General features: G+C 43.0%; 3 protein-coding genes across 6 annotated transcripts in view; 2 read left to right on the top strand and 1 right to left on the bottom strand.

The window, feature by feature from the left end:
- The window catches only part of LOC129849275 (cyclin-dependent kinase 18-like), a 55,549-nt gene extending 41,699 nt beyond the window's left edge, over nucleotides 1-13,850 (top strand). The window contains exons 6-16 of one of the 2 annotated variants that reach the window (XM_055916204.1): nucleotides 4,437-4,551; nucleotides 5,215-5,309; nucleotides 5,426-5,488; nucleotides 5,573-5,696; nucleotides 6,130-6,250; nucleotides 10,257-10,354; nucleotides 10,468-10,573; nucleotides 10,661-10,703; nucleotides 10,797-10,887; nucleotides 11,015-11,092; nucleotides 11,215-13,850. In XM_055916204.1, the coding sequence (XP_055772179.1) occupies nucleotides 4,437-4,551; nucleotides 5,215-5,309; nucleotides 5,426-5,488; nucleotides 5,573-5,696; nucleotides 6,130-6,250; nucleotides 10,257-10,354; nucleotides 10,468-10,573; nucleotides 10,661-10,703; nucleotides 10,797-10,887; nucleotides 11,015-11,092; nucleotides 11,215-11,249 (969 nt within the window). In that variant the 3' untranslated portion in view covers nucleotides 11,250-13,850. Of the gene's footprint in view, nucleotides 1-4,436; nucleotides 4,552-5,214; nucleotides 5,310-5,425; nucleotides 5,489-5,572; nucleotides 5,697-6,129; nucleotides 6,251-10,256; nucleotides 10,355-10,467; nucleotides 10,704-10,796; nucleotides 10,888-11,014; nucleotides 11,093-11,214 lie in introns of both variants that reach the window. The other variant, XM_055916213.1, reaches the window with a different exon arrangement.
- Nucleotides 13,851-13,919: 69 nt separating this feature from the next.
- On the top strand, nucleotides 13,920-21,750 carry LOC129849260 (major facilitator superfamily domain-containing protein 4A-like). The gene is made up of 10 exons (XM_055916200.1): nucleotides 13,920-14,750; nucleotides 18,055-18,253; nucleotides 18,425-18,679; nucleotides 18,938-19,067; nucleotides 19,337-19,452; nucleotides 19,554-19,727; nucleotides 20,163-20,310; nucleotides 20,385-20,455; nucleotides 20,536-20,656; nucleotides 20,742-21,750. The coding sequence occupies exons 1-10, from the start codon at nucleotides 14,521-14,523 to the stop codon at nucleotides 20,786-20,788; spliced, it is 1,491 nt and encodes a 496-aa protein (XP_055772175.1). The 5' UTR covers nucleotides 13,920-14,520; the 3' UTR covers nucleotides 20,789-21,750.
- The window catches only part of LOC129849290 (ETS domain-containing protein Elk-4-like), a 27,831-nt gene continuing 22,234 nt past the window's right edge, over nucleotides 21,515-27,111 (bottom strand). For all 3 annotated transcript variants that reach the window (XM_055916234.1, XM_055916222.1, XM_055916231.1), the window contains one exon: nucleotides 21,515-27,096. In XM_055916234.1, coding sequence (XP_055772209.1) covers nucleotides 26,998-27,096 — 99 coding nt within the window. In that variant the 3' untranslated portion in view covers nucleotides 21,515-26,997. The remainder of the gene's footprint in view (nucleotides 27,097-27,111) is intronic.

Genomic DNA, 27,111 nt, shown 5'->3' with positions numbered 1-27,111 from the left:
AGGGATAAGGTTATGGGGTAGGGTTCGTGTTAGGGATAAGGTTATGGGGTAGGGTTCGTGTTAGGGATAAGGTTATGGGGTAGGGTTCGTGTTAGGGATAAGGTTATGGGGTAGGGTTCGTGTTAGGGATAAGGTTATGGGGTAGGGTTCGTGTTAGGGATAAGGTTATGGGGTAGGGTTCGTGTTAGGGATAAGGTTATGGGGTAGGGTTCGTGTTAGGGATAAGGTTATGGGGTAGGGTTCGTGTTAGGGATAAGGTTATGGGGTAGGGTTCGTGTTAGGGATAAGGTTATGGGGTAGGGTTCGTGTTAGGGATAAGGTTATGGGGTAGGGTTCGTGTTAGGGATAAGGTTATGGGGTAGGGTTCGTGTTAGGGATAAGGTTATGGGGTAGGGTTCGTGTTAGGGATAAGGTTATGGGGTAGGGTTCGTGTTAGGGATAAGGTTATGGGGTAGGGTTCGTGTTAGGGATAAGGTTATGGGGTAGGGTTCGTGTTAGGGATAAGGTTATGGGGTAGGGTTCGTGTTAGGGATAAGGTTATGGGGTAGGGTTCGTGTTAGGGATAAGGTTATGGGGTAGGGTTCGTGTTAGGGATAAGGTTATGGGGTAGGGTTCGTGTTAGGGATAAGGTTATGGGGTAGGGTTCGTGTTAGGGATAAGGTTATGGGGTAGGGTTCGTGTTAGGGATAAGGTTATGGGGTAGGGTTCGTGTTAGGGATAAGGTTATGGGGTAGGGTTCGTGTTAGGGATAAGGTTATGGGGTAGGGTTCGTGTTAGGGATAAGGTTATGGGGTAGGGTTCGTGTTAGGGATAAGGTTATGGGGTAGGGTTCGTGTTAGGGATAAGGTTATGGGGTAGGGTTCGTGTTAGGGATAAGGTTATGGGGTAGGGTTCGTGTTAGGGATAAGGTTATGGGGTAGGGTTCGTGTTAGGGATAAGGTTATGGGGTAGGGTTCGTGTTAGGGATAAGGTTATGGGGTAGGGTTCGTGTTAGGGATAAGGTTATGGGGTAGGGTTCGTGTTAGGGATAAGGTTATGGGGTAGGGTTCGTGTTAGGGATAAGGTTATTGGGTAGGGTTCGTGTTAGGGATAAGGTTATTGGGTAGGGTTCGTGTTAGGGATAAGGTTATTGGGTAGGGTTCGTGTTAGGGATAAGGTTATTGGGTAGGGTTCGTGTTAGGGATAAGGTTATTGGGTAGGGTTCGTGTTAGGGATAAGGTTATTGGGTAGGGTTCGTGTTAGGGATAAGGTTATTGGGTAGGGTTCGTGTTAGGGATAAGGTTATTGGGTAGGGTTCGTGTTAGGGATAAGGTTATTGGGTAGGGTTCGTGTTAGGGATAAGGTTATTGGGTAGGGTTCGTGTTAGGGATAAGGTTATTGGGTAGGGTTCGTGTTAGGGATAAGGTTATTGGGTAGGGTTCGTGTTAGGGATAAGGTTATTGGGTAGGGTTCGTGTTAGGGATAAGGTTATTGGGTAGGGTTCGTGTTAGGGATAAGGTTATTGGGTGGGGTTCGTGTTAGGGATAAGGTTATTGGGTGGGGTTCGTGTTAGGGATAAGGTTATTGGGTGGGGTTCGTGTTAGGGATAAGGTTATTGGGTGGGGTTCGTGTTAGGGATAAGGTTATTGGGTGGGGTTCGTGTTAGGGATAAGGTTATTGGGTGGGGTTCGTGTTAGGGATAAGGTTATTGGGTGGGGTTCGTGTTAGGGATAAGGTTATTGGGTGGGGTTCGTGTTAGGGATAAGGTTATTGGGTAGGGTTCGTGTTAGGGATAAGGTTATTGGGTAGGGTTCGTGTTAGGGATAAGGTTATTGGGTAGGGTTCGTGTTAGGGATAAGGTTATTGGGTAGGGTTCGTGTTAGGGATAAGGTTATTGGGTAGGGTTCGTGTTAGGGATAAGGTTATTGGGTAGGGTTCGTGTTAGGGATAAGGTTATTGGGTAGGGTTCGTGTTAGGGATAAGGTTATTGGGTAGGGTTCGTGTTAGGGATAAGGTTATTGGGTAGGGTTCGTGTTAGGGATAAGGTTATTGGGTAGGGTTCGTGTTAGGGATAAGGTTATTGGGTAGGGTTCGTGTTAGGGATAAGGTTATTGGGTAGGGTTCGTGTTAGGGATAAGGTTATTGGGTAGGGTTCGTGTTAGGGATAAGGTTATTGGGTAGGGTTCGTGTTAGGGATAAGGTTATTGGGTAGGGTTCGTGTTAGGGATAAGGTTATTGGGTAGGGTTCGTGTTAGGGATAAGGTTATTGGGTAGGGTTCGTGTTAGGGATAAGGTTATTGGGTAGGGTTCGTGTTAGGGATAAGGTTATTGGGTAGGGTTCGTGTTAGGGATAAGGTTATTGGGTAGGGTTCGTGTTAGGGATAAGGTTATTGGGTAGGGTTCGTGTTAGGGATAAGGTTATTGGGTAGGGTTCGTGTTAGGGATAAGGTTATTGGGTAGGGTTCGTGTTAGGGATAAGGTTATTGGGTAGGGTTCGTGTTAGGGATAAGGTTATTGGGTAGGGTTCGTGTTAGGGATAAGGTTATTGGGTAGGGTTCGTGTTAGGGATAAGGTTATTGGGTAGGGTTCGTGTTAGGGATAAGGTTATTGGGTAGGGTTCGTGTTAGGGATAAGGTTATTGGGTAGGGTTCGTGTTAGGGATAAGGTTATTGGGTAGGGTTCGTGTTAGGGATAAGGTTATTGGGTAGGGTTCGTGTTAGGGATAAGGTTATTGGGTAGGGTTCGTGTTAGGGATAAGGTTATTGGGTAGGGTTCGTGTTAGGGATAAGGTTATTGGGTAGGGTTCGTGTTAGGGATAAGGTTATTGGGTAGGGTTCGTGTTAGGGATAAGGTTATTGGGTAGGGTTCGTGTTAGGGATAAGGTTACTGGGTAGGGTTCGTGTTAGGGATAAGGTTACTGGGTAGGGTTCGTGTTAGGGATAAGGTTATTGGGTAGGGTTCGTGTTAGGGATAAGGTTATGGGGTAGGGTTCGTGTTAGGGATAAGGTTATGGGGTAGGGTTCGTGTTAGGGATAAGGTTATGGGGTAGGGTTCGTGTTAGGGATAAGGTTATGGGGTAGGGTTCGTGTTAGGGATAAGGTTATGGGGTAGGGTTCGTGTTAGGGATAAGGTTATTGGGTAGGGTTCGTGTTAGGGATAAGGTTATTGGGTAGGGTTCGTGTTAGGGATAAGGTTATGGGGTAGGGTTCGCGTTAGGGATAAGGTTATGGGGTAGGGTTCGCGCTAGGGATAAGGTTATGGGGTAGGGTTCGCGTTAGGGATAAGGTTATGGGGTAGGGTTCGTGTTAGGGATAAGGTTATGGGGTAGGGTTCGTGTTAGGGATAAGGTTATGGGGTAGGGTTCGTGTTAGGGATAAGGTTATTGGGTAGGGTTCGTGTTAGGGATAAGGTTATTGGGTAGGGTTCGTGTTAGGGATAAGGTTATTGGGTAGGGTTCGTGTTAGGGATAAGTTTATTGGGTAGGGTTCGTGTTAGGGATAAGGTTATTGGGTAGGGTTCGCGTTAGGGATAAGGTTATGGGTAGGGTTCGTGTTAGGGATAAGGTTATGGGGTAGGGTTCGTGTTAGGGATAAGGTTATGGGGTAGGGTTCGTGTTAGGGATAAGGTTATCGGGTAGGGTTCGTGTTAGGGATAAGGTTTGTGTTAGGGATAAGGTTATTGGGTAGGGTTCGTGTTAGGGATAAGGTTATGGGTAGGGTTCGTGTTAGGGATAAGGTTAGTGTTAGGGATAAGGTTTGGGGTAGGGTTAGTGTTAGGGGTAAGGTTATTGGGTAGGGATAAGGTTATCGGGTAAGGTTAGTGTTAGGGATAAGGTTTGGGGTAGGGTTTGTGTTAGGGATAGGGATAGCTTCTACCCCCAAGCCATAAGACTGCTGAACAGCTAGTCAAATGGCTACCCAGACACATTGCCTGCTCTGTTGTCATCTATGCATAGTCACTTTAACTCTACCTACATGTACACACTACCTCAACTAACCAGTGCCGCCGCACATTGACTCTGTACCGGCACCCCCCTGTATATATTGTTATTTTTTACTGCTCCTCTTTAATTACTTGTTACTTTTGTCTCTTATTCTTATCCATATTTTTTTTAACTGCACTGTCGGTTAGGGGCTCGTAAGTAAGCATTTCACTGTAAGGTCTACACCTGTTGTATTCGGCGCATGTGACTAATACAATTTGATTTGATAAGGTTAGAGTTAGATATAAGACTAAGGGGTAGGGATAAGGTTATAAGGTAGGGTTAGGGTTAAGGTTATGGGGTAGGGTTAGGGTTAGGGATAAGGTTATAGGTTAGGGTTAGGCTCGGTAGTCAGGGTTAGACATTTGGCATGGCCATAAAGTGACAACCATTATATATGTCAAAAAATGACTGTGATTAACTAATTATTCCCGTTTCCTATTTCCCGTTTCAATTACTTCCTGTTCCTGTGTAGGGCACATACGCCACGGTTTTTAAGGGGCGGAGCAAACTGACGGAAAACCTGGTGGCGCTGAAAGAGATTAGGTTAGAGCACGAGGAGGGAGCGCCCTGTACAGCTATCAGGGAAGGTAAAAACACACAGCACCCTATACAACCATAGTTTTGGAAATGCCAGGCCTAGAGCTACAGCGCTAGGTCTGGGAATTACGTTGGATTTGGAGGACGCTCTTCACACAGACAACTCTCCCAACAAATCACGAGTGGGTATGCGGTGCTTAAAAATAAACCCCTTGGAAACATGACAGAGGCGGACACACAATACGGACGAAGATAGCTAGGTTAGTTTTAGCCACAGACAGTCAGTGGTTGTAAGCTTGTAACACTAACGTCATAGCGCAAGCAAACGACTCGCTTGCAGAATACACTCATTGAAAATATCCTCGGCGAGCTCCATCTAGGCTGATTTTCTGGCTTCCAACTCCACCCTTTCCTCTCTTCCAAACTGACGGCGGTCTAAGTACAGACGTGTATGCTGGAACATTGGTACATTGTGGGAGGCATCCCGTCCGTCTAGAGAGACTAATACAACCATCAAACCTCTCCTAACCTCTTCTCACAAAACACATACTGTACCAACAGGGTTTTTGCCTCAGATTTACTACAGTAGCTTTTCAGAAGAACTCAGGAGAAGAAACACTACCACCAGGTGGCGCTAAAATGTCATTAGCATGTCCTCACACCTCCATGCAGCCAGAGCAGCATCCAACCATTTTCTCTGTGCGTCTCTGCAGTGTCTCTACTGAAGAACCTAAAACATGCCAACATTGTCACGCTGCATGACATCATACACACAGAACGCTCCCTCACTCTAGTCTTTGAGTACCTGGTGAGTAGTACACACATCTTTCAAATACTTCATGATCAGTATAATAACCAGTGTTATATCGGCTTGTTTTACTTACAAGTTAAAGTTCTGAAAATGTGTGCCTGTGTGTCTCTCAGGACAGTGATCTGAAACAGTACCTGGACAACTGTGGAAACCTCATGTGCATGAACAATGTCAAGGTTAGTCCAGCCTACTGAACACTGTTAATCATCATCAGACAGAGACATTATGGCTTCTCTCTCTCTGCCCCCTCCTCTCTGTAGATCTTTATGTTCCAGTTGTTACGTGGTCTGTCCTACTGCCATAAGAGGAAGATCCTTCATAGAGACCTCAAACCTCAGAACCTGCTCATCAACGACAAGGGAGAGCTCAAACTAGCAGACTTCGGTATGACACACACACACAGATACACTGACATTGGTAACCTAGTAACAGATCTCCCTCTATATTATCTAGGGCTGGGACGATACCATCACGTTACTCTTTAGTATTGTGTAAATGAAACTTCTTTAGGAAAACTGCCCTAATGTTAGAAACGAATATCAGTATGTTGTCATCCAGAGTAATTTATTTATTTTCCAAGCTATAGCACACATTAATTTACCTACAGACGGTTTTTAAAAGAACCAAAGAGTTTGGTCTGCTTCCTGTTTTCATTCACGGCATACAAACAAACTATTGCGAAATTGGTATTGTCCCAGCCATAATATTATCCCTAACCTTTTCAACACGCATCCTGCATGTAGATAGGGAGCATTTTATCTACTGATCTGGTCTTCTATCTGAGATCCAGCTCATGACTGTTTGTTTGATTGGTCAGGTCTGGCCAGGGCCAAGTCTGTGCCAACTAAAACCTACTCCAACGAGGTGGTGACTCTATGGTACCGCCCCCCTGAAGTACTGCTGGGTACCACAGAGTACTCTACACCCATCGACATGTGGTGAGTACATTCCACATGTTTCCCCACGGATATGCAAGCGCGCGCGCACACACCTCCATTGTGACTCACAGAGACAGAGACATTTCAACAAACCTACTCAGTGTCACATTGATTAAAACCTCTTAAGGATCGGCTTCTTTTCCCCCAATTTTCGACTAAAATGACATACCCAAATCTAACTGCCTGTAGCTCAGGCCCTGAAGCAAGGATATACATTTTATTGGTACCATTTAAAAGGAAACACTTTGCAGTTTGTGGAAATGTGAAAGGAATGTAGGAGAATATAACACATTAGATCTGGTAAAAGATAATACAAAGAGAGAAAAAAAACTTTTTCTAACATCATCTTTGAAATGCAAGAGAAAGGCCATAATGTATTATTCCAGCCCAGGTGCAATTTAGGTTTTGGCCACTATATGGCAGCAGTGTATGTGCAAAGTTTTAGACTGATCCAATGAACCATTGTATTTCTGTTCAAAATGTTGTATCAAGACTGCCCAAATGTGCCTCATTTGTTTATTAATAACTTTTCATGTTCAAAACTGTGCAGTCTCAAACAATAGCATGGTATTATTTCACTGTAATAGCTACTGTAAATTGGACAGTGCAGTTAGATTAAAAGGAATTTAAGTTTACTGCCCAAATCAGATATGACTATATCCTGGGAAATGTTCTTGTTACTTACAACCTCATGCTAATTGCATTAGCCTACGATAGCACAACCCTCCAGCAGGGGACCCACCGATCCTGAAGAAGTTTTAACCTTCATTAACACTATCAGAGTGAAAACCTAAATGAGGGAGAACATGTTTTGATTAGATATGCTTACCACACTATGAATCATCACAGCAACATAGCTAAGCTGTTCCTTTACTTAACTCGCATGTAAGCCACCACTCCTGATGTGAGCAATCACCATGGTGATAATTTCTGCATCACATTCATTAACCTTGAATCGCCAAAGGCTATTATCCAGCAACACAACAATACAGAACCTTTCATAAACTCATTTGCAAAACATTCCTTTCATCAGTGGATGGGTCTCCATCGGCGCAGACACCCTCAGTGATAAACAAAGGAAAGCAGTGTACTCTATGACACCTTGCCTCTTACACAGGCCTGCTCGTGATCCCTACACACAGTCTTTGATGTGTGTCTGTGTCTCTGTTCTACCGACGAACCTCTTGCTGTCTGTGTGTGTGGGTGGGGGGGGGGGGGGGGGGGGCATGCATGGGTGGGGCAGATTAGTGTGTGTGGACATTTTTAACTATACTTATGGGGACCAGAAGTCCCCACAAGAATAGTAAACAAACCAAAAAATTTGACCAATGGGACATTTGCAAGTCCCCACAAGGAAAAAGGCTATTTCTAAAGGGGTTTAGGTTTAGAATTAGTGTTAGTGTTAGTGGTTAAAGGTTATATTTAGGAGTTAGGTTGAGGGTTAAGGTTAGGGAAAATAGGATTTTGAACAGGAGTCAATTGTGTGTCCCCACAAGGTTAGCAAAACAAGACTGTGTGTGTGCATGCTGCATTTCCATGGAGACACTACCAGAGGCAGAGGGGACCGTTCACACGGTCCCAGAACCCACGGGACTGAGTGTCTTCAATTTATCAAGCAAGATATTGAGCTCTGCACATGTCTCCTTGCTTTATGAAGGGTTATCCTTTGTGCCTACAACTCAGTGCAACGATTTTGATGTTAAGGTAGACATGTTCAAGTTTTTTAAAGAAACATCCGTTTAAGGGAATACTTTAGCTCCCCTAAACGTGATGTTTCTACTGAACAAGTAGGTTGCTCACCTGCAAGTACTCCGACTCCTTTTAGAAGTAAGAGTTATTTTGTACCTCCATCCAATCGCAATCACTCTATTGAGACATATTGCAGACTCGTTGAAAAAGATGTTGCTGATCTCCTTAAGAACAAACAGGAGTACATATCTTTCCATAATTTACCTAAGGATGAAAAACAAGATTTGCTTGATATACAATCCAATATGTCAGTCCTTACCCCCCTGCTGATAAGGGTGGGCTGGTTGTACTCATGGATAGGACTGTTTATGTATGTGAGTGTCATAGACAACTGCTTGACAACACCTTTTACAAGAAACTCAGAAGTGACCCCACTGCCCAATTTCAGAACACGATCTTTACTGTCCTAGATGGGTATTTAAGTTCTGGTCAGATAGCCAAAAAAGAACAACTTTTTGGCTATTCAACACTTCAAATTGCTACTTTTTATACTTTGCCGAAATTACACAAGAATGTTACAAAACCTCCAGGGCGCCCTATTAGAGGGGCCGTTACTGCATCAATGCCCGCTACATCTACTTTTGTATTAGACCACTCGCAGAACAGCTCCCCTCCTTTGTAAAGGACACCAGCAGTATGATCTCTATTAATGAATCACATGATCCTCTCCCTGAGAATACCTTGTTAGTTACTTTTGATGTTGAGTCATTATACATTAATATTCCACACGAGGGCGGTATTGAAGCTATGGAACATTTCTTTCTGCTATGTGACACCTTCCAGTGCATGCTTTATAAAATTGCCTGAAATAGTACTCACACACAACTATTTCATGTTTCTAAATTATTTCTTTATTCAGGCGAAGGGTACTGCTATGGGATCCCCCATGGCTCCTAACTATGCTAATTTGTATGTGGGTTACATGGAGAAACAGTCCATTTTTAATCCTCTCAAAAATATTTTTCTTTCCTAACATCATTAATTGGCAACGGTATATTGATGATATTTTTGTTCTATGGAGGGGTGATGCAAAACAGCTCCAGGCGTTCCATGCTTTTCTTAACTCTTGTTCTGAGCACCTGAGATTTACTATGCAATCTGACACACGTCAAAACAGTTTCCTTGATCTTCTGATCTTGTGTGAGGATAATGTTCTATACACTGATCTTTACAGGAAATCTTGATCGTAACAGTTTGTTGAGGGCTGATAGTTGTCACCCGCTTCCCTTGAAAAACAGTTTGCTCTACAGCCAATTCTGTCGAATCAAAATAAATTTGCAAAAAACAAATCAGAAATATGGCTGAGACAAAGAAAATTCAAGGAGAGGGGGTACAAAAATAGTCAGATTAATACTGACATTGAGAAAATTCTAAACAAACTGAGACATGATCTCTTTCAAGGACAGTCTCGCAAAAAGAAGCATTCTGGCGCTCTAACTACCCGCTATTCAAAGTGCTCGGAACAAATTAAGAGATTTTAGGTGCAAAAACTCGACTTACTCAGTTGCAGCCCACTTTTTGGAAAAACTCGATTTCATCCCTACGTTATATCGGCAACAAACTTGTCACCCTACCTAGGAAAGGGGGTGACCTCGACAATTTGATTAAACGAAAGGCTGCCTGGATCTTTAATTTAAAGACCCTTGCTCCCGTCGGACTCAACGTAGACATTGATCTGAAGACATTGTTGTGATTTGCTATTGTAAATGTTTGTAGTCCCATGTGGCCGAATTGTATCTTTGATCGTTTGCTATCCATTCATGTTTTTGGTATGGTTATTTTTATATCTGAAGATTAACCAATGATATCAGGCCACACCCGTGTGTCCAGACACCCGTTACAGACACCCGTGTGTCCTTTGACACTATATATAAACTAGTCACCCTGCAGTGTTTGTCATTATACCCTGATGAAGACAGCTCGTCTGTTGAAACTTTGGTTATTACATTATTGCATCTGAGCTCCTAGAGTGTGCGGCTCTCCTTTATTTTTCAAGACGCTACCACCATTACCACCTCCCTTCAGGCATTAGTCTCCGAAGATCAATTTGGCTGTGTTTGAGAGCAGGAAATCCCTGATGCATCATGGGTAAATGGTGACTAACTGATCTACAAATAATACTGAGTATTTATTTATGACGCAAGGTGATTTGTAGATCAGTCAGTCTTGACTCAACTTTAAAGTCGCCTGCAATGTCAAACGTGCCCCTTCACTTTCCATTTAAATCAAGTGTGTCTGTGCTTTCTGTGTGTTAAAGGGGCGTGGGATGTATTCTATTTGAGATGGCGACGGGTCGTCCCATGTTCCCCGGCTCCACAGTGAAGGAGGAGCTGCACTTGGTCTTCAGACTCATTGGTAATTATTCTTTAATTTACACCACAGGGAGCCATCTTTCTGGGGTAAGTAGTGAGGATTCAAATACATACAGACATAGAATATGAAGAATGACCCTCTCCCATCTCCCTCAGGTACACCAACCGAGGACAGCTGGCCAGGTATCTCCAATAATGATGAGTTCAGATCCTACATGTTCTCCCAGTACAGACCTCAACCACTCATCAACCACGTGCCCAGGTTACACAACCACAATAAGACCACTTACCAACCACTTGCTCATGTAACACAAATCACAACTAAACAAGTACTGTGTTTCTTCTCCAGGCTGGATAGTGAGGGGATTGACATGCTTACTGCTCTACTCCTGGTAAGAAACCACCCATACACCAACCTGTAACCACTAGTGTTGTATACCAAACCACTCTTCTGGTTTTAAGTGTGTATCTCTGTTTTATTTCAGTATGACACTAGGACCAGAGTCTCGGCTGAAGCATCTCTAAGACACCCCTACTTCCTCAGCTTGGGAGAGAACATCCACAGCCTCGCAGACAGTAAGACACACACACAGATGTATTTGACTTCAGTCATGTGCTGAGGATGATGTATTAAGTGGCAATTTGTTTTGTGCATTATGTGCAGAAAACACCATTGACCAATATTCCTCACCCCCCACCTTAGCCTCCTCAGTGTTTTCCCTCAGAGAGATTCAACTGCAGAAAGACCCAGGCCACCGGAGCTCAGTGTTCCAGCCTCCAGGTACATTCTCAACACAGTGCAACACATATTACTTCCATAAACCATCACAACAATATGAAACGACTACTGGAAATAAACCATGTTCAGTCATGTCATACCCGTGTTCTCTTTACCAAACCCAGGTCGGGGAAAGAACAGAAGACAGAGCATATTCTAAAGGATGACCAGCCAGAGGGCTGCAGACAGGGAGAGTCTATTCTAAGAAAGCCTCAAGGAGGAATCGGATTTGAAGACAAACACACCCCAATCCCCCACACAAACATAAACATCGAGGTCATATCCAGAGCCCTATACTACGAATGTAGTTTGAGGAGTTAGCGATGTCACCTCTGAGTTCAACTTGGGATAACTGGTACCACGAAAGTGGCTCACCATTTAGCCAGGTACATTTTTATGTCAACTAACCCTTCAGATCTAACCTGCTCTGGGCCAGTCTAACTAAAATACATTTAAGTGTCTGAGCCACGAGTTAAGGACCAATGAAATCAGATTCCCTCTCTCTCATAAAGATTACTTCATTTGAGGAAGACAACTGACAACTGAAATATTATATTAGTCAAATGTTTTTGCGTGTAAAAAATCCTAATGTTAAAATACCTATCACATTTTATTAATGACAAATGCATTTGAAACATCACACACAGTCAAAATGTTATGACTTTATAAAAGTATTTTATTGGAGTGGGGAGAAAATGTGCTCATGCATTGATAACACCAAAGAAATCAAAACGTCACTTCTGAACGCCGATTTCAAATAATATCCTGCTGAATTTTGATTTTGGCACAAATGAAAATGTGGCACTGACTTGCCCATTAATTGATGTTTCAACATTGTCTCAATGAAGAGTTCGGGGTTTGACTAGTCACATGCACGCACAGTTACAACCCTGCTAGGGTTAGCGGCAGGCGGACGAGCAATATCCACCGCTGTAGTACGGTTGAAGCCCGAGCTGGAATTGAAAGCTAACTGAAGCTGTCTAGCGTCAGAAAACACTGAGTAGATAGATCTAGCTTGCGTCGTAGGATACCCCTCTGGTCAACCTCAAAGGTCTTTCCTGGTTAAATAAAGGTTAAAGTTAAATGAACAAACACATCTGATCCCCTCACGCACAACATAGAATGGATACAGACAGGGTTTCTGAGAATGAGCTTGTACTACACCTCAAAAGGTTTGGAGCTTAGGTCCCTCACTCCATACAGATCCTATTAAATTACTAAAGGAGCTATGTCACAAACCTCCAACGTTGCAGAATGGGATGATAATGGCAGCTATTTTGGTCAGAGAGAAATCCAAAACAGTCTAATTAGAATGAATGACAGTAGAGGCATAGCCTTGATTTTACTTATGCAAGAAAAGTAAGACATAGTATATCAGAAATTGTGTAAAACATTGTCATATAATTATACCTTTTATAGGGATTTGTCTTGACCAATTCTCTATAAATAGCCTATAGAATGAATATATATTATATAAACAGACCATAAATCTCCAAATGATTGATTCCTTCAAGTGTTATATGATACAAAATCAGTACTTGTTGCATTTGCAACTTGTCAGGGTATGGCTGTTGATTGACAGCATTGTTTGTATGGAATGTTGGCAGTTAATTTGACAAAATATTGGAATCATTCCACTTAAAATGGTTGGCTAGTTTGATAAACATACTGTGTAGATAATCTTCAAATTAATTGTTTTACACAATATCTTATCACAGAACTGGCTTATCAACTCCCTTGCCAAAATGGCTGATCTTTTATACTGTCATAAGAAGGTTAATGTCCATTCTCTGATGCGCAGTCGGGTATCAGCCATAAAATGAATGTTCAAAATAATAGTGACGAAACGTGCAACCCATGAATATTAGCATTCTACGGTCATGTTAGTAATACACTGGATTCCCACTGCTAATTCTGGGGACTGACCAGGAACTCTCTCCCATTCTCCTACTCAGTACCCTCCCCTCAGCCCCATGCAGACATCCAAGCCAATCACTCTGCATGTTTCACTGACCTCTTCTCTTTTCGCCATTTCCACTTCTCCCTTTCCATTCCTCCTTTCCTTCTGTTCATGCCTATCGTGAATCTGCTAAAAGCTGTGCCCAGCACTTTCACATCTGATGAAGTCAAGGAGACAAGGAAAAGAAGCCACTTTAGACTAACGAGATGCAGTTCTCTTTACCCCACACTGGAGAAGAAGCCAATACTCTTCTGGAGCTACCTTTCCATGTGTCCTTTGCTTTCTCACCCCCAAACTGAAAGAATTGAAGAGGTAAAAGCAATATGGTGGACACCGTCAGTGGTCATGAAGGAAAGAAGGCGAGAGTGAATCCATGTAAAATCATTGGGATCCACTGGGAGAGATGGCGATGTGTGTTACACTTTAAAACTTCCCCTCTCTATTTTAGCAACCCATGAGGCAGAAGTATTATTGTATGTGTTTTGCTGTGGTAAATTAATATATTTTAAGTACTGTAATGAAAAGAAATATGTATTTTAACAGATGTTTTCATGTTCTTTCTCAGTGAATTTTATGCCAGATGAAACAAGAGGACTCTATTAAATGACTGTAGATGATGTCTAAATGTTTTATAAAAGACACAAGTATATTTAGATTTTGTATGAAATGTGATATTCAATATTTTGTGTGATTTGTTTACTGCGCTATCATTGAAACCAGAAACTGAATGTATTGTGACTGCCAAGAAGCCAAAAGTGATCAAATAACAAATAAATGAATACATTATATCACTCAGTAGAACATTGACTAGCTCTCATTCAATACTAATACAGTATACAATACAGTCTGAGTGTCTTCCATTATGATTGAAAAGAAACAGAAAGAGAACATTTTAAGTGTTCAATAGGCCTTGCCACAATTCCCAATATGTCTTTAATACCACTTTGGCTATCTAATCATCCTTATTTTGTCACTCATGATCCTTTGTATGATATTGACTAATCTACCTATTGAGATCATGAGGACCAACAGGTGGCGCTAGATTCACAACAGAGACCAAATAGACAGGTCTACAGATATATTTAATAGAGATCCAGAAAATGTAGTCATCCATACAAATGCACTACACGGAAAATAACGTGAAATCATGACACTTCACATCGCCGTGGAAGATGCCCTAGTCTCCTACACTGCGGCACAGTTAACTGATGGACATCCGTTTCCAGGGGAGGGCACTGCTAGTTCGACAAGTCTATCAGCGTGACGTGACTGGAAGGCAAATAAAAGTTTATCAACTCTCCTTAACAACCATATATGCTAGCCATATGCAGACATCCCAACTTTGCCAGTCCACTTCAAAATACGTCAAGGGTTGTGTTGTCGGCGCGCGTAAAGACCCCTTAAAACCTTCCTCCCAATGAAGCCATAACCTGCTCCAGCGTTCATCACGCAACCCACTAGCAACAACGAGATGTTAGTAGATAATCGTGTCTGGGCTCTGTTCAAGGGTCACTGGCAGCACACACTGACTTACTGGAGCGTTTTCTTCAGTTTCGGGCTGTGTATCGCGTTCCTGGGGCCGACCATCCTGGACCTGAGGTGTCAGACTCAGTCCACTCTGCAGGAGATCACATGGGTCTTCTTCGCCCAACAGCTCTTCCTCATGCTGGGGAGCGCCCTTGGAGGACTCTTCAAGAAGACGTGAGTGAAAGCTGTCTGGTTTTGACTAGATGGTATACAGTTAATGTCAGAATTTACTTCTCGTAGCAGGTAAGGATAATTTACATAGGTTCGGGGGAATTAGGTTAAGGTTAGGCTAGCCCAGGGTTTCCCAAACTCGGTCCTTCGTTTCATAATGAACATTTTTGGAAGTATTGACCTTGGGCAAATCGATGTAGTCGGAGCTGAATTCCACAAAGCCTTGTCTCTGCTCAACTTCTTTGGAGTTCATCAGAAACCTTGTTCACTATGGCGTTGAGTTGTCAGCTAGGTTTATGCAGGTACAGACTGGGACCAGAAACTGCCCAGCATCTATTACACACCGGCCCTTTTATGTTAAGGCCCCCATTATTAGTCAAATAATAATTTATGCAGGCTAAAGATGGCCCATTGGATCTGACATTTACCGCCAGAACTGCTCTATGACAAAGATGGTCTACTAGCCTCAAACTCAGCTCTGGACCTCGAAGCCAGTTCCACTGCTTTTGCCCCCGATTGTTCCTCTCTAATCATTAACTGATTTAGACTTGGGACACCAGGTGGGTGCAATTAATTATCAGGTAGAACAGAAAACCAGCAGGCTCTGGACCTCGTAGGGTAAGAGTTGAATACCCCTGGTCCTATAATATTGATAAGACAGTGACCACTCTAACAATGGAAATGAGTCCTCAAAGATGGGAGGAGGCGAGATCAGGTGGGGCCATTCTAGCCAATGAGGGCAGATATGCTTGTAACAGGCCATAGAGATAGATAGAGGGCTGATCTTTGTATCTGTGCCATTATAGCTTCTGTGACAGCGTGGGCAGCGCTATAACGGACCCTTTGTGTCCGGAAGTAATTTAACCATTTATTGTAGTCATTGCGCTCTGTAGAGTTGCTATTTTCTTGAGTTTTCACGTGTCAATTAACTTGTGATATTACTAGAATGCTCATCATACAATGATCCAAAATTTAAACAACATTGTTTTCATGAACAGAAATAAAGGACCCAAAAAATGTCCATATGCACAAAAAGCTGATTTCTCTCATTTTGTGGACAGATTTATTTACATTCCTGTTAGTGAGCACCTTGCTAGATCGTCTGATACCAGCCACCCAAACAGCTGATGAAACTGTGTCTTTGCACAACTGAAGAATGTCTGCACAAATGGTCAGAAGCCGTCGCGGAAGCTCATCTGCATGCTCGCCATCCTCACCAGGGTCTTAACCTGATTGCAGTTCGGCATCGCAATCTACTTCAGTGGGCAAATGCTCACTTTCGATGGCCACTGGCTCGCTGGAGAAGTGTGCTCTTCACGGATGAATCCCGGTTTCAACTGTACCGGCCAGATGGCAGACAGCATGTATGGCATTGTGTGGACGAGTGGTTTGCTGATGTCAACCTTGTGAACAGAGTGCCCCATGCTGGCGGTGGGATTGTGGTATGGGCAGGAAGGCATAAGCTATGGACAAGGAACACAATAGCATTTTACTTATGGCAATTTGAATGCACAGAGATACCGTGATGAGATCCTGAGGCCCATTGTCATTCCATTAATCCGCCATCACCCCATGTTTCAACATGATAATGCACGGCCCCATGTCAAAAGGATCTGTACACAATTCCTGGAAGCTGAAAATGTCCCAGTTCTTCGATGTTGTTTATTTCAATCAAATGAAAGCATACATGTTTGTTTTTTTAACCAGGAATAATGAGTAGAAAGCCAAGGTCACAGACTGTTTCCGAACTCATTTATTCAGGCTCTCTACAAAGAACTTGTTACAGGCCACGGTCAGCGCAGCAACCAAGATGACAAACTCCTGAAAGTCCACTTCGCCGTCTTTGTTTTCATCCAGATCACTCATGATCTTCTCTACTACCATAGGGTCCTTACTTGCTGCCAAGAAGTCACTCACCAGACATTGAGCATGTTTAGGATGCTCTGGATCGACATGTAGTGTATTAATAGTCTGATTTAATCCACAAATATGATAGTCCGTTTAAAAAAGGTTAAAGCAGCAGTTCCCAAACTAGGGGTCGCGACCCCATGTGGCGTTGCCTGATATAAATCCAGAAAAAAATACAACAAAATATATAATATTGTCTTTGTAGACAACCTTAACGTTAAAGTCAACCAGAGAGCAACCTTAGATCATGGGTAAATGCAGCACTTGACCATTACACTTGAATAATTCGCACAGTGAATGGCTAGGCTCGCTACGCTATGAAACCACACACTATTGCACTTTTATATTACCGGCCGGCGGCCGCAAATGATATGGTGAAAAAAATGTGTGGGGAGACAAACTCACATCAATACCTTTGTCAGATAACTGTTAAACAAAGCATTTATGCTATTGCTAGCAATCAAGAGGAAACTCTGACTGAACGACTCAAACTCCCCAGTTTACGCTCTCCAAATGGACGTTCGCTGTGAGGGCCGAGATGCCCATGCCTTGAGCCTGGCTGAGTGTGAATCTCAGTGATGCTCATGAATTGGAAAGTTTCGTATTTTGCTCTCTCACCACCCCAGAATATAACAAATGATTTCCCTCTGAGAACTGGAAATATTGTTCCTATACTAATTACGTTTGTTTGAACCAAATGTGTCTGTCCTTGTGACCTTCACAGATCTCCAGTCCAATAGTTCTGCTCCGATACGTTTCCTGAGCTACTGCCACATGACTGGTGTTTAAATACACATACACCTGCATCAGAGCTGAAGAGATAACAGAGAGGGGGAGATAGGGTGAGAAGAGCGCGAGAGACGTGGGGGAGGGAGAGACCTAGAAAAAAAATAGATTTTTACATTCTGTTTTTAATTGCAGCTTGTTGAACAGAACATTACTACTGAGGCAACTACACAGAGAGTTAGTGGAAAGTTGGCAAGGCGGCAGTGTAGATAAGGCGTCTCCGCTGTACACTAGGTGCCTCAGGGGGTCTGATAAACTGTGATAAACCAGGTAAATAAATAGCTCTTACCTAGGTATTGGGTCAAGGTGACATTCCAGCTACAATACTGCCCGTGTTAGCAGAGCTGGAAAAACAGCCCCTCATCTACCCCTCCATGGAGTTGCCTCTAGCACCGGGCTAAGGCCAGAGGGAGCAAAAGAGGGCTGGGTCCCGTCGCTTCCTGGATGGCAGACCAGATGAGACTGGAAGTGGAGAGAGAGGGTCAGTAAGGGTGCTCAATTAAATCAGAGGGAGCTATAAATTGTAGTTAAATGAAAACAGTTCTTTCCCAAAAGCCACTATTACCCAAAAGAGTGCTCTAATATCCTCTCTCTCCCTCCCACCCCTTTCCAGGCTCCGCTGCTCCCTCTCAGCTCTCTTCGTCTCCAGTCTTGTCATCTCCGTGGTGTTTGCCATCATCCCACTTTGCCACCATGTGCTGATGCTGGCTGTTGCCATGGCGATATCTGGCACGGCAATGGGGGTGATTGACACCATCGCCAACCTGCAGCTGGTGAAGCTCTACCAGAAAGACTCAGCCATTTTCCTACAGGTCAGGGAGAGGCAGGAGTAAAGGAGGAGAAATTAATGGGGGTCAGGGGTATTTTGATCACAAATTATGCAAAGATGATTCAAAGAACAGGTGGTCATTTTCTCTCCTTCTCCCACCATACCCCTCCATTTTCCTTTCTTTCTCTCCCATTCCTCCCTGTCTTCTACCCAGGTCCTGCATTTCTTCATAGGGCTGGGAGCGTTGGTCAGTCCCCTGGTAGCAGACCCATTCCTGTCAGAGGGGAGTTGTGTTCTGGGGGGGAACATGACAGCCAACTCCTCCACTGACCTCCATCACCTCCGCAGCTCCCTGGCAGGTAAGGGGACAACCCCTCTGCACAACGTATCCCACCACTACCACCTCCACACAGAGGGCATCATCACCACCAATGTGTCCTACGCATTCTGGATCATGGCTCTTATCAATGTAAGTGTATGAACACTTTTTAGCAGTTGGATTGTGGTGATGTAGCTGTAGGTTGGTGTTGTAGCTGTAGGTTGATACTGTAGCTGCAGGTTAGCAGTAGCGACTGGTACATTTGAATAGCAAAACAAAAGGGAGATTGTTCTGCAGGGCAGGCTTCCTCAACCACTGAGGGAAATGGCTCTTTTGCATAGACCGTACGAGGGAGTCAGAGAGAGACATGTTTTATTTTTTACAACTGCTTGCGTGTTCTCTCTCTAGCTGCCTGTACCAGTAGCAGTATATGTGTTGATGTACCGTGAGAGGCTGTTCCCCTGCTCGGACCACAGCCCACGTCTACTGGACAAGGAGAAAAACTCACAGAAGAACCAACAGGACCACAATATCCAGGGTAAGACCACCCCTTACCCAACTCAGGGTAAGTCCCACAATACTCCCTCACACCTCCACAGATCCAGTGTTAAACCCCCCCACACATTCACACAACCCAAGGAAAGACCCCCCCTCAAATATATACAATGGCTGCCAGGGTAGAATCCCATACAGCCCCAACTAAAACATGGCTAGTGCTGCGCTGGAATAAAAGCCTGCACAACCTGTAGCTCTACAGGTCTAGGGTTGAAGACCCCTAAACTAAACCATCCTGTGCTGTCCATCCAGGTCACGGGGGTTTGTTTGGCTGCTGTAACTATGCTGATGTGAAGGATCGCCCTGCCTCCTATTTCCTCCTCTACATTCTGGGCGGAGCCGTGCTCTTCATCACTGACGGCATAATAGTGAGACTGAACCTTGCCCCCCCCCCCCCCCAACACACACAACTGTTAGTTAGCACTATCACCATCAGCCTTCTAACATATAGATTTGTTCTCTTACACAGGGTTCTTACACAGGATTCATTTACACCTACGCAGTGTCTCCTCCCCTCTCTCTGCCTCACAAGACAGCAGGCTGTCTGACCAGTGTGTTCTGGGCGTCCGTCACCGCGGGCAGACTGGCGTCTATATATCTGTCATACAGATACACACAACAACGACTAATCTCGGTCAGCCTGGTACGGACACACACTCGTGTTTTTGCATACTGTATTAGTAGTGTGTGCGTATTGAAGTGAAACTGCTTTTAAAACAGATGTTATTTGAGAGATGATTAAATATTTGATGTGTTTTTAAAACCGTCCGGTGGATGGCTTTATTGCACACACACAGTATATACACACACACACACAATGCATCCATGCACACGTGAAGAGCACGAAACGCAATTTGAATTCAAATAGTCATACATATCTGCATCAATGTTATTTTGTGTCATGCAAATTGCATAACAAGCATATAGATGCTTAACAAGCGTATAGATTACAGGTGGTAGATATGCTGATATCCTTACAACATTATTTAGTGAAAAAGGCATGGACATGATATGACCATGTGAAAATAAATAATTTACCTCCACTGTCCTGCGCTCCCTCCCTCTCGCTGTGTTTCAGGCAGGGATGATGGCAGTGCAGTGTCTGCTGTTGATCCTGTACTCCAGCCCCGTGTTCCTCTTCATGGGGACATGTGTGTTAGGCCTCTTCATCAGCAGTGTGTTCCCCTGCATGGTGGCCCTCACAGAAGACATGGTCAACTATAAAGGTATGTGCACACACACACAGTAAGAACGCTTGTATTTAAATGTTAAAGGGTAAAGTGTCCTCTCCCTATCTTAGGGTGTGCCACTACTGTCCTGGTGACCAGTGCTGGTACAGGAGAGATGGTGCTGCAGCTTCTCACGGGACAGGTAAGGAATTCAGGGGGGTTACTGCTCTGTGAATAGGCTAGCCTCTGTTGTCTAGGTGTAATGCGTCTTTCTCTCTTCAGTTGATCCACAGTAAAGGCAGTTATAGTTTCATGTTGGTTGGTATGATATCATCCTGCATCGGATTCACAGTATTCCTGGGCCTACTCTACATCCAGCATCTACATAGGAGTTCCCAAGCAGGTACACACTCACACATACACCAACAGGTTGTGAGGAAACCATTTTAGTCAACTAAATCTCAAATCGTATTTATTTCCCTCAACAGCCACTAGTAAGGAAATCGCCATGACAGAGAAGCCTTCAAGTGAGTAATGGAGAGAGGCCGTGAGGATGAATCAATGGAAAGAGAGGACTGTTTAAAAGTGAAGGAAAACAGAAATGACCCAAATGTTTAAAATGGCTGGAGGAATCAATCAGTCCCCTGCTCCTTTCGTCCAGCTCTCAACACCCAGACAATCAAGTTAAACCCACAGACTATCCCATCCTACCCAGTACCCCCCCCCCCCCAGATCAAACTGATTGATTCAGCTGGCCCTATATACCAAAATACATTTTCCAATTTATCATTCTAAACAGTATTTGAGTGGAGACAGTATTGTATGTTTTTGAACTGGGAAATGTTTTATGTACTACCTGTCTGACCATGACTGTAGCATTCATAAACCAGGAGTTGGGGGAGTAGATGTTAACTTGGCTTGCTCATGTGTCTTTTTAAATGCACTCTGACCCATGACACAGTGTAAAGCCATGAACAGGTGGAGACCAAAGCTTCCTCCATTAGCATGCTGTTTATTTAAACTCAACGGCAGCTGGTATCCTGCTGGATCCTTAACTGCTCCATGTCTCAGAGCTTTCATGTAGACAGTGACCCGTGTGACTACAGTGGAGTGGTCACATGAGGACAGATGGTGTTGCTATGTGAGCAAGGTGTGGTGGTTTGTTACCTAGTAAAACTCACTGGATTAGGAAAACAAGTCTTGTGGGGACATACTTCCAAATCTAGTCTTCAGAGGCTAAGGAACAGACAAACAGGGTGACTAGAGCAAGGTTTTTTTTTAATAGTCTTCACGTTTCCTATTTCACCTCAAACACAAACGTGCCACTCAAAGACAAGTAGCTTGTAAACATTTGAAAAGCATTGAACAAATAATTTACAGAAGTGAACAAAACAAGAACAGAACGGTAGAAGCAAACAGTTTGTCATTTCAACTGCAAAAGTACTGGTTTTATAATTGAATTGTGATTAAAATAAAAACTATTGTTAAAATGTAAAATCCTTTTTTTTTTTACAGAAATATGCACTAGGTGTAATGCTGGGTTGAATAGGGTCTAATGAATTAAACCTGAATCAGAATGTTCACACCTACCTTCATCTACAATATGGCTGCCTATTCAGAGGTTGTCTTTATCAAAACTATGGTCATATTATAGAACTCCGACTACTGTATCATGTTAACAAATCTAACTCTTTAGAAAATACACATTTGTAATAGGGCTTAACTGAAGGGACTCTGACACTTTAAGAGGCATTAGGATTTTAAATGAAGCAATCAGCATGAAGCAATGATAAAGCGGCGACTCGCCCTTGTTTCAGTAAAAAGCTGAAGGATGGGGCTGGAGAAATGTAAGCACTCAAATTCAGATGGATGTGAGGACTATATCAAAACTATAGTTTTAACCCTGTTTTGAGGCTATATAGAGTTGGTTTACATTTACTTTTTTCCCAAACACGAGTCAAACAAGCTTATTCTGGGTTCTGTTGGCCAGGAGAGTTGAACAAAGCTCATGAACCATTAAGTTATATTCTTCAAGAATCAATAGGTACATATTCATAAGTCCAATGGATGTAGCAACTGCTGATTGCTCCTTTAAAGATGCACTTCCTTAGAATATAAACATTTTAATTGTAATCTTTAGATTTGCAATATTAAAGTATTTTGTGCATAGTTGTACTGTTGATTTGGGAAAAGAAATGTACAGAATTCATTTACAGCTATAAATTAGGGTTAATAGATTTTTCAAACACAGGAAAAAAAGTCATTTAAAACAAAGGACAAATCCAATACTACAGGTACCCTTTGTTCTAAGTGCCAATGTTGACACACACACAATATTAAAAACAATATTAAAGTCCAATGCATCAGTTTCTCAACATCAAATATTTTATGGGCAACAATTACCTTACTGATTTGTTGAATAAAATTTGTCAACAAAAATAGCTTCTTATCAAAGAGAAATATCTCAAGCAATAATTTTGCTAGGACTGTCAGGGAGTGGACTGAGTGGGGAGGGGGAAACTGAAAAGGAGTTATTGGCAGAAGTTTGGAATTGTTTCTTATTGGTCTATTAACTAATTTTCCGCATGCTGTCACCATGGAAGGCCAAAACTCCATCCCACCAAAACAGGCTGAAATTTCAGGCAGTCTTTTCAAACAGCTCTTAAACTGAAAGGGCATTATCATTTTCATAATTTCATTATTATTCCAACCTCTGTATGGTTGGATGGATAAATAAAAACACATGAAAATCAAGTCTGACTGCACTGGGCCTTTAACAATATCAAAATACTTAAAAGACGGATTTAAGTTTCCCTCTAAGGCTTTGATTTGCAAATAGTCAATGTCATCATCACTTCCCAAAACTGAGTAAAGAAAACAAGTAAAGAAATCAAACAAAACATCAGCGTTAAAAACAGACTACAGAACAGCATTGAGCCTAGCATCTGGCCATATTACAATTCAGTTGGGGGGGGGTAAATGGAATTCAGCTGAAGTACATACACACTTTTGTTATTTGATTGTCTTATTTACTTGTCAGATACAAAGAGGGAAAGGGAGCTTTGATTGTGTACTGAAAATGTCTTAGTTGTGCAAAATCGAGCTTAGCAGAATCACTCTAAACAGGATTCTGGTACATTAAAACCTCATTCATTTTCCTGATTCACAGGACTTGCAAATGTGGGTGACTATATTCCATACTTAAAGCTGGAATCCTTAATTGTGAAACAGCCACGCCCGTTTGCGATATTAGAATAAAGAAGTTACTGCAAACAGTTCCCCCCCCTCGGACATCATTGTACGCACGATAGAAGACTACTATGTACTGCGTTTTTTCTCTCAGCTCGGCCAGAACAATAATAACAGTGGTGGTGTGGCCAGGGGTGCGGATTCCCCCAACTGCGGAATCCATCTTTAAGGCAACTGTCATTAAAATCAAAATAACTATACAAACCTGTTCTAAAACATGAATCATACAAAGAAAATGTGTTAAGTCACATTACATCCTAAGAATAAGTAACAAACCATATTTTGACAGGCTTCGTCATCTTTGTGAACGCCCTGTGTGGGTTGTCTCACTGTAGCCTGGGTACCAGACTGGTTATGCCTTCAACCATGCCACATCATTGCCCTTCCCAAAGTGTTGGCAAAGCAGAAAGACCGACACCAACCAGGCTATTCACTGGCCATGTCATGGGAATGGCTGTTTTACCCCGACCTGTTAGTTCACTGGGAGAGGAAACATACTGTACATAGGAGAGCAGACATTAGACAAGTAATGGACTGGTAGAAATCTAGAATACTTACACTATGTATTCTAGTACTTCATCAAATTACTTTATAAACCAAATACTGTTGTAGTGCTCTGTTGAAGTTGAGGTTTGCGCCCAGGGAGACCAGGGCAGTGGGGAGGAGGGTAGAGAGTCGACAGGGGAGGGCTGTTCCCACACTCCTCAGGTTTGGCTTTAGGGGTTTAAGGCACCACGTTAACATGGCTGATTCTTATGGAGCAACATTACAGGTTAGTGACAAACTCCTCTGCCATCCAACAATTCAATTCTATCAGAGTCCAGATGTGATTTCCCTTCACACATTTCATGTTTTCCTTATAGCTTCACAACAGAAATGCACAGCCTTAGGGTTAGTTTATGGCGAGGATCCTTATTTGCTCAATCTCCACAAGGTTAGTAGTTATTTGGCAAAGGAGGTGATATTAATCTGTCCTACTATCTGAGGCGGCAGGGTTGTTTATAGGTTAGGAATGTGGTTAAGGCTAGGTTTTAGGTTGGGGTTACAGTAAGGGTTATGGCTTCTCATAAATTGACCTACAGGCATAGGGCCTTTTTGCATACATAAATTCAATATCTTCTAAGCATCACACATGCATAAGTCCCATATATATGCATGTTTTTCTCTGGTAGAGACTGAGGTGGTTTGGTTCGTTTCTGATATGGCTGCCTGTATACTGGTCTAAGTGAGAGAATTACAGTAAGGACTTCATTAAATAACACATTTTGTTATGGCAAAAGACCATTACACACCGCAGAGAGCAGAGTCACGACCTCACACTGCTTCACATATACTGGCAGGCCTCACACTGCTTCAAATATACTGGCAGGCCTCACACAGTTGAAGTCGGAAGTTTACATATAGGTTGGAGTCATTAACTCGTTTTTCAACCACTCCACAAATTTCCTATTAACAAACTATAGTTTTGGCAAGTTGGTTAGGACATCTACTTTGTGCATGACACAAGCCATTCTTCCAGCAATTGTTACAGATTATTTCACTGTATCACAATTCCAGTGGGTCAGAAGTTTACATACACTAAGTTGACTGTGACTTGACACAGCTTGGAAAATTCCAGAAAATGATGTCATGGCTTTAGAAGCTTCTGATAGGCTAATTGACATCATTTGAGTCAATTGGAGGTGTACCTGTGGATGTATTTCAAGGCCTACCTTCAAACTCAGTGACTATTTGCTTGACATCTGGGGAAATCTAAAGAAATCAGCCAAGACCTCAGAAAAGAAATTGTAGACCTCCACAAGTCTGGTTCATCCTTGGGAGCAATTTCCAAACGCCTGAAGGTACCACGTGTACTATTGTTTGTACAGATGAACAAGTATAAACACCATGGGACCACGCAGCAGTCATACCGCTCAGAAAGGAGATGCGTTCTGTCTCCTAGAGATGAACGTAATTTGGTGCGTAATTTGGTGCAATCCAAGAACAGCAGCAAAGGACTTTGTGAAAATGCTGGAGGAAACAGGTACAAAAGTATCTATATCCACAGTAAAACGAGTCCTATATCGACATAACCTGAAAGGCCGCTCAGCAAGGAAGAAGCCACTGCTCCAAAACCACCATAAAAAAGCCAGACAACGGTTTGCAACTGCACATGGGGACAAAGAACGTACTTTTTGGAGAAATGTACTCTGGTCTGATGAAACAAAAATAGAACTGTTTGGCCATAATGACCATCGTTATGTTTAGAGGAAAAAGGGGGATGCTTGCAAGCCGAAGAAGACCATCCCAACCGTGAAGCGCGGGGGTGGCAGCATCATGTTGTGGGGGTGCTTTACTGCAGGAGGGACTGGTGCACATCACAAAATAGATGGCATCGTGAGGTAGGAAAATTATGTGGATAAATTGAAGCAACATGTCAGGAAGTTAAAGCTTGGTTGCAAATGGGTCTTCCAAATGGACAAAGACCTCAAGCATACTTCCCAAGTTGTGGCAAAATGGCTTAAGGACAACAAAGTCAAGGTATTGGAGTGGCCATCAAAGCCCTGACCTCAATCCTATAGAAAAATTGTGGGCAGAACTGAAAAAGCATGTACGAGCAACGAGGCCTACAAACATGACTCAGTTACATCAGCTCTGCCAGGAGGAATGGGCCAAAATTACTAATTGAGTGTTTGTAAACTTCTGACCCACTGGGAATATGATGAAATAAATCTCTACTATTATTCTGACATTTCACATTCTTACAATAAAGTGGTGATCCTAACTGACCTAAGACAGGGAACTTTTACTAGGATTAAATGTCAGAAATGGTGAAACTTAGTTCAAATGTATGTAAACTTCTGACTTCAACTGTATATACTGGCACGTAGATGAGGGGATTGACAGTTAAGGTAAAAGTAGAGTTGGTGTTGGCAAGTGTTTTCCATCTAAGAGAGCCGGTGAGGAGAAACATTAAGGTTAGCTGGTTAAAACATAACAAACAGGAAAATTATCCATTAAAAAACATCTAAAAACTGAGTTGGGAATTGACAACACACCATCAAACAGTTTGTTGTGAAAGTGTGAAGTTCCACAAAAAGACTAGAAGGAAACTATGAAGGTTCAGATAGAAAGAAAAAGGTCTGTAATCCCTTTGGTCTCAGAGTGGAGACACAATTGGCTGTTCAGGTCAAGTGATGCACATTTCTGACTGGTCAGCATCAAATCACTAGTCTTTGCAGCACCCGTTACCATGGCAATTCCTAAAAAGTCTTCTTTAGGAGAGGTGTCAATGGAGACCTGAAGATGGCAAGTTAAAAGAACAGGAAGTGTTCAAGGAATCATAGATGTGTGTTGGACACCTCTAACCGTCTCAGTCCCCCCTGGCAGTGGATGGTCCTCATTTATCCAAATCTTCAACCCCCATGTCTCCTGTGTCTGTTTGGGAGTGTGCGGGTAGAGCAGAAGTAGGGCCTCAGCGTCTGGGGGCTCCACAGGTTCCAAGGGTACGGTCCCTTATGTCTTATGGGAGTCTGGAGTGAGGGGTCCGGGGGTGTTGGTCCCATCCAGGCTGTGTGTGGGGATATGGAAATGAGGGGTGAGCACCGAGGGGAACTGGAAGAAAACACA

The sequence above is a fragment of the Salvelinus fontinalis genome, chromosome 3 (assembly GCF_029448725.1).
Source record: "Salvelinus fontinalis isolate EN_2023a chromosome 3, ASM2944872v1, whole genome shotgun sequence".
NCBI lineage: Eukaryota > Metazoa > Chordata > Actinopteri > Salmoniformes > Salmonidae > Salvelinus > Salvelinus fontinalis.
This window is presented reverse-complemented; position numbering and strand designations above follow the sequence as displayed.

Bases quoted from the DNA above. Each gene is read 5' to 3' on its own strand.
- LOC129849260 (XM_055916200.1), top strand. From the start codon at position 14,521: ATGTTAGTAGATAATCGTGTCTGGGCTCTGTTCAAGGGTCACTGGCAG. The intron at 19,068-19,336 runs GTAAGACCACCC...CTGTCCATCCAG, and splicing joins ACAGGACCACAATATCCAGG to GTCACGGGGGTTTGTTTGGC. The intron at 20,456-20,535 runs GTAAGGAATTCA...TTCTCTCTTCAG, and splicing joins TGCAGCTTCTCACGGGACAG to TTGATCCACAGTAAAGGCAG.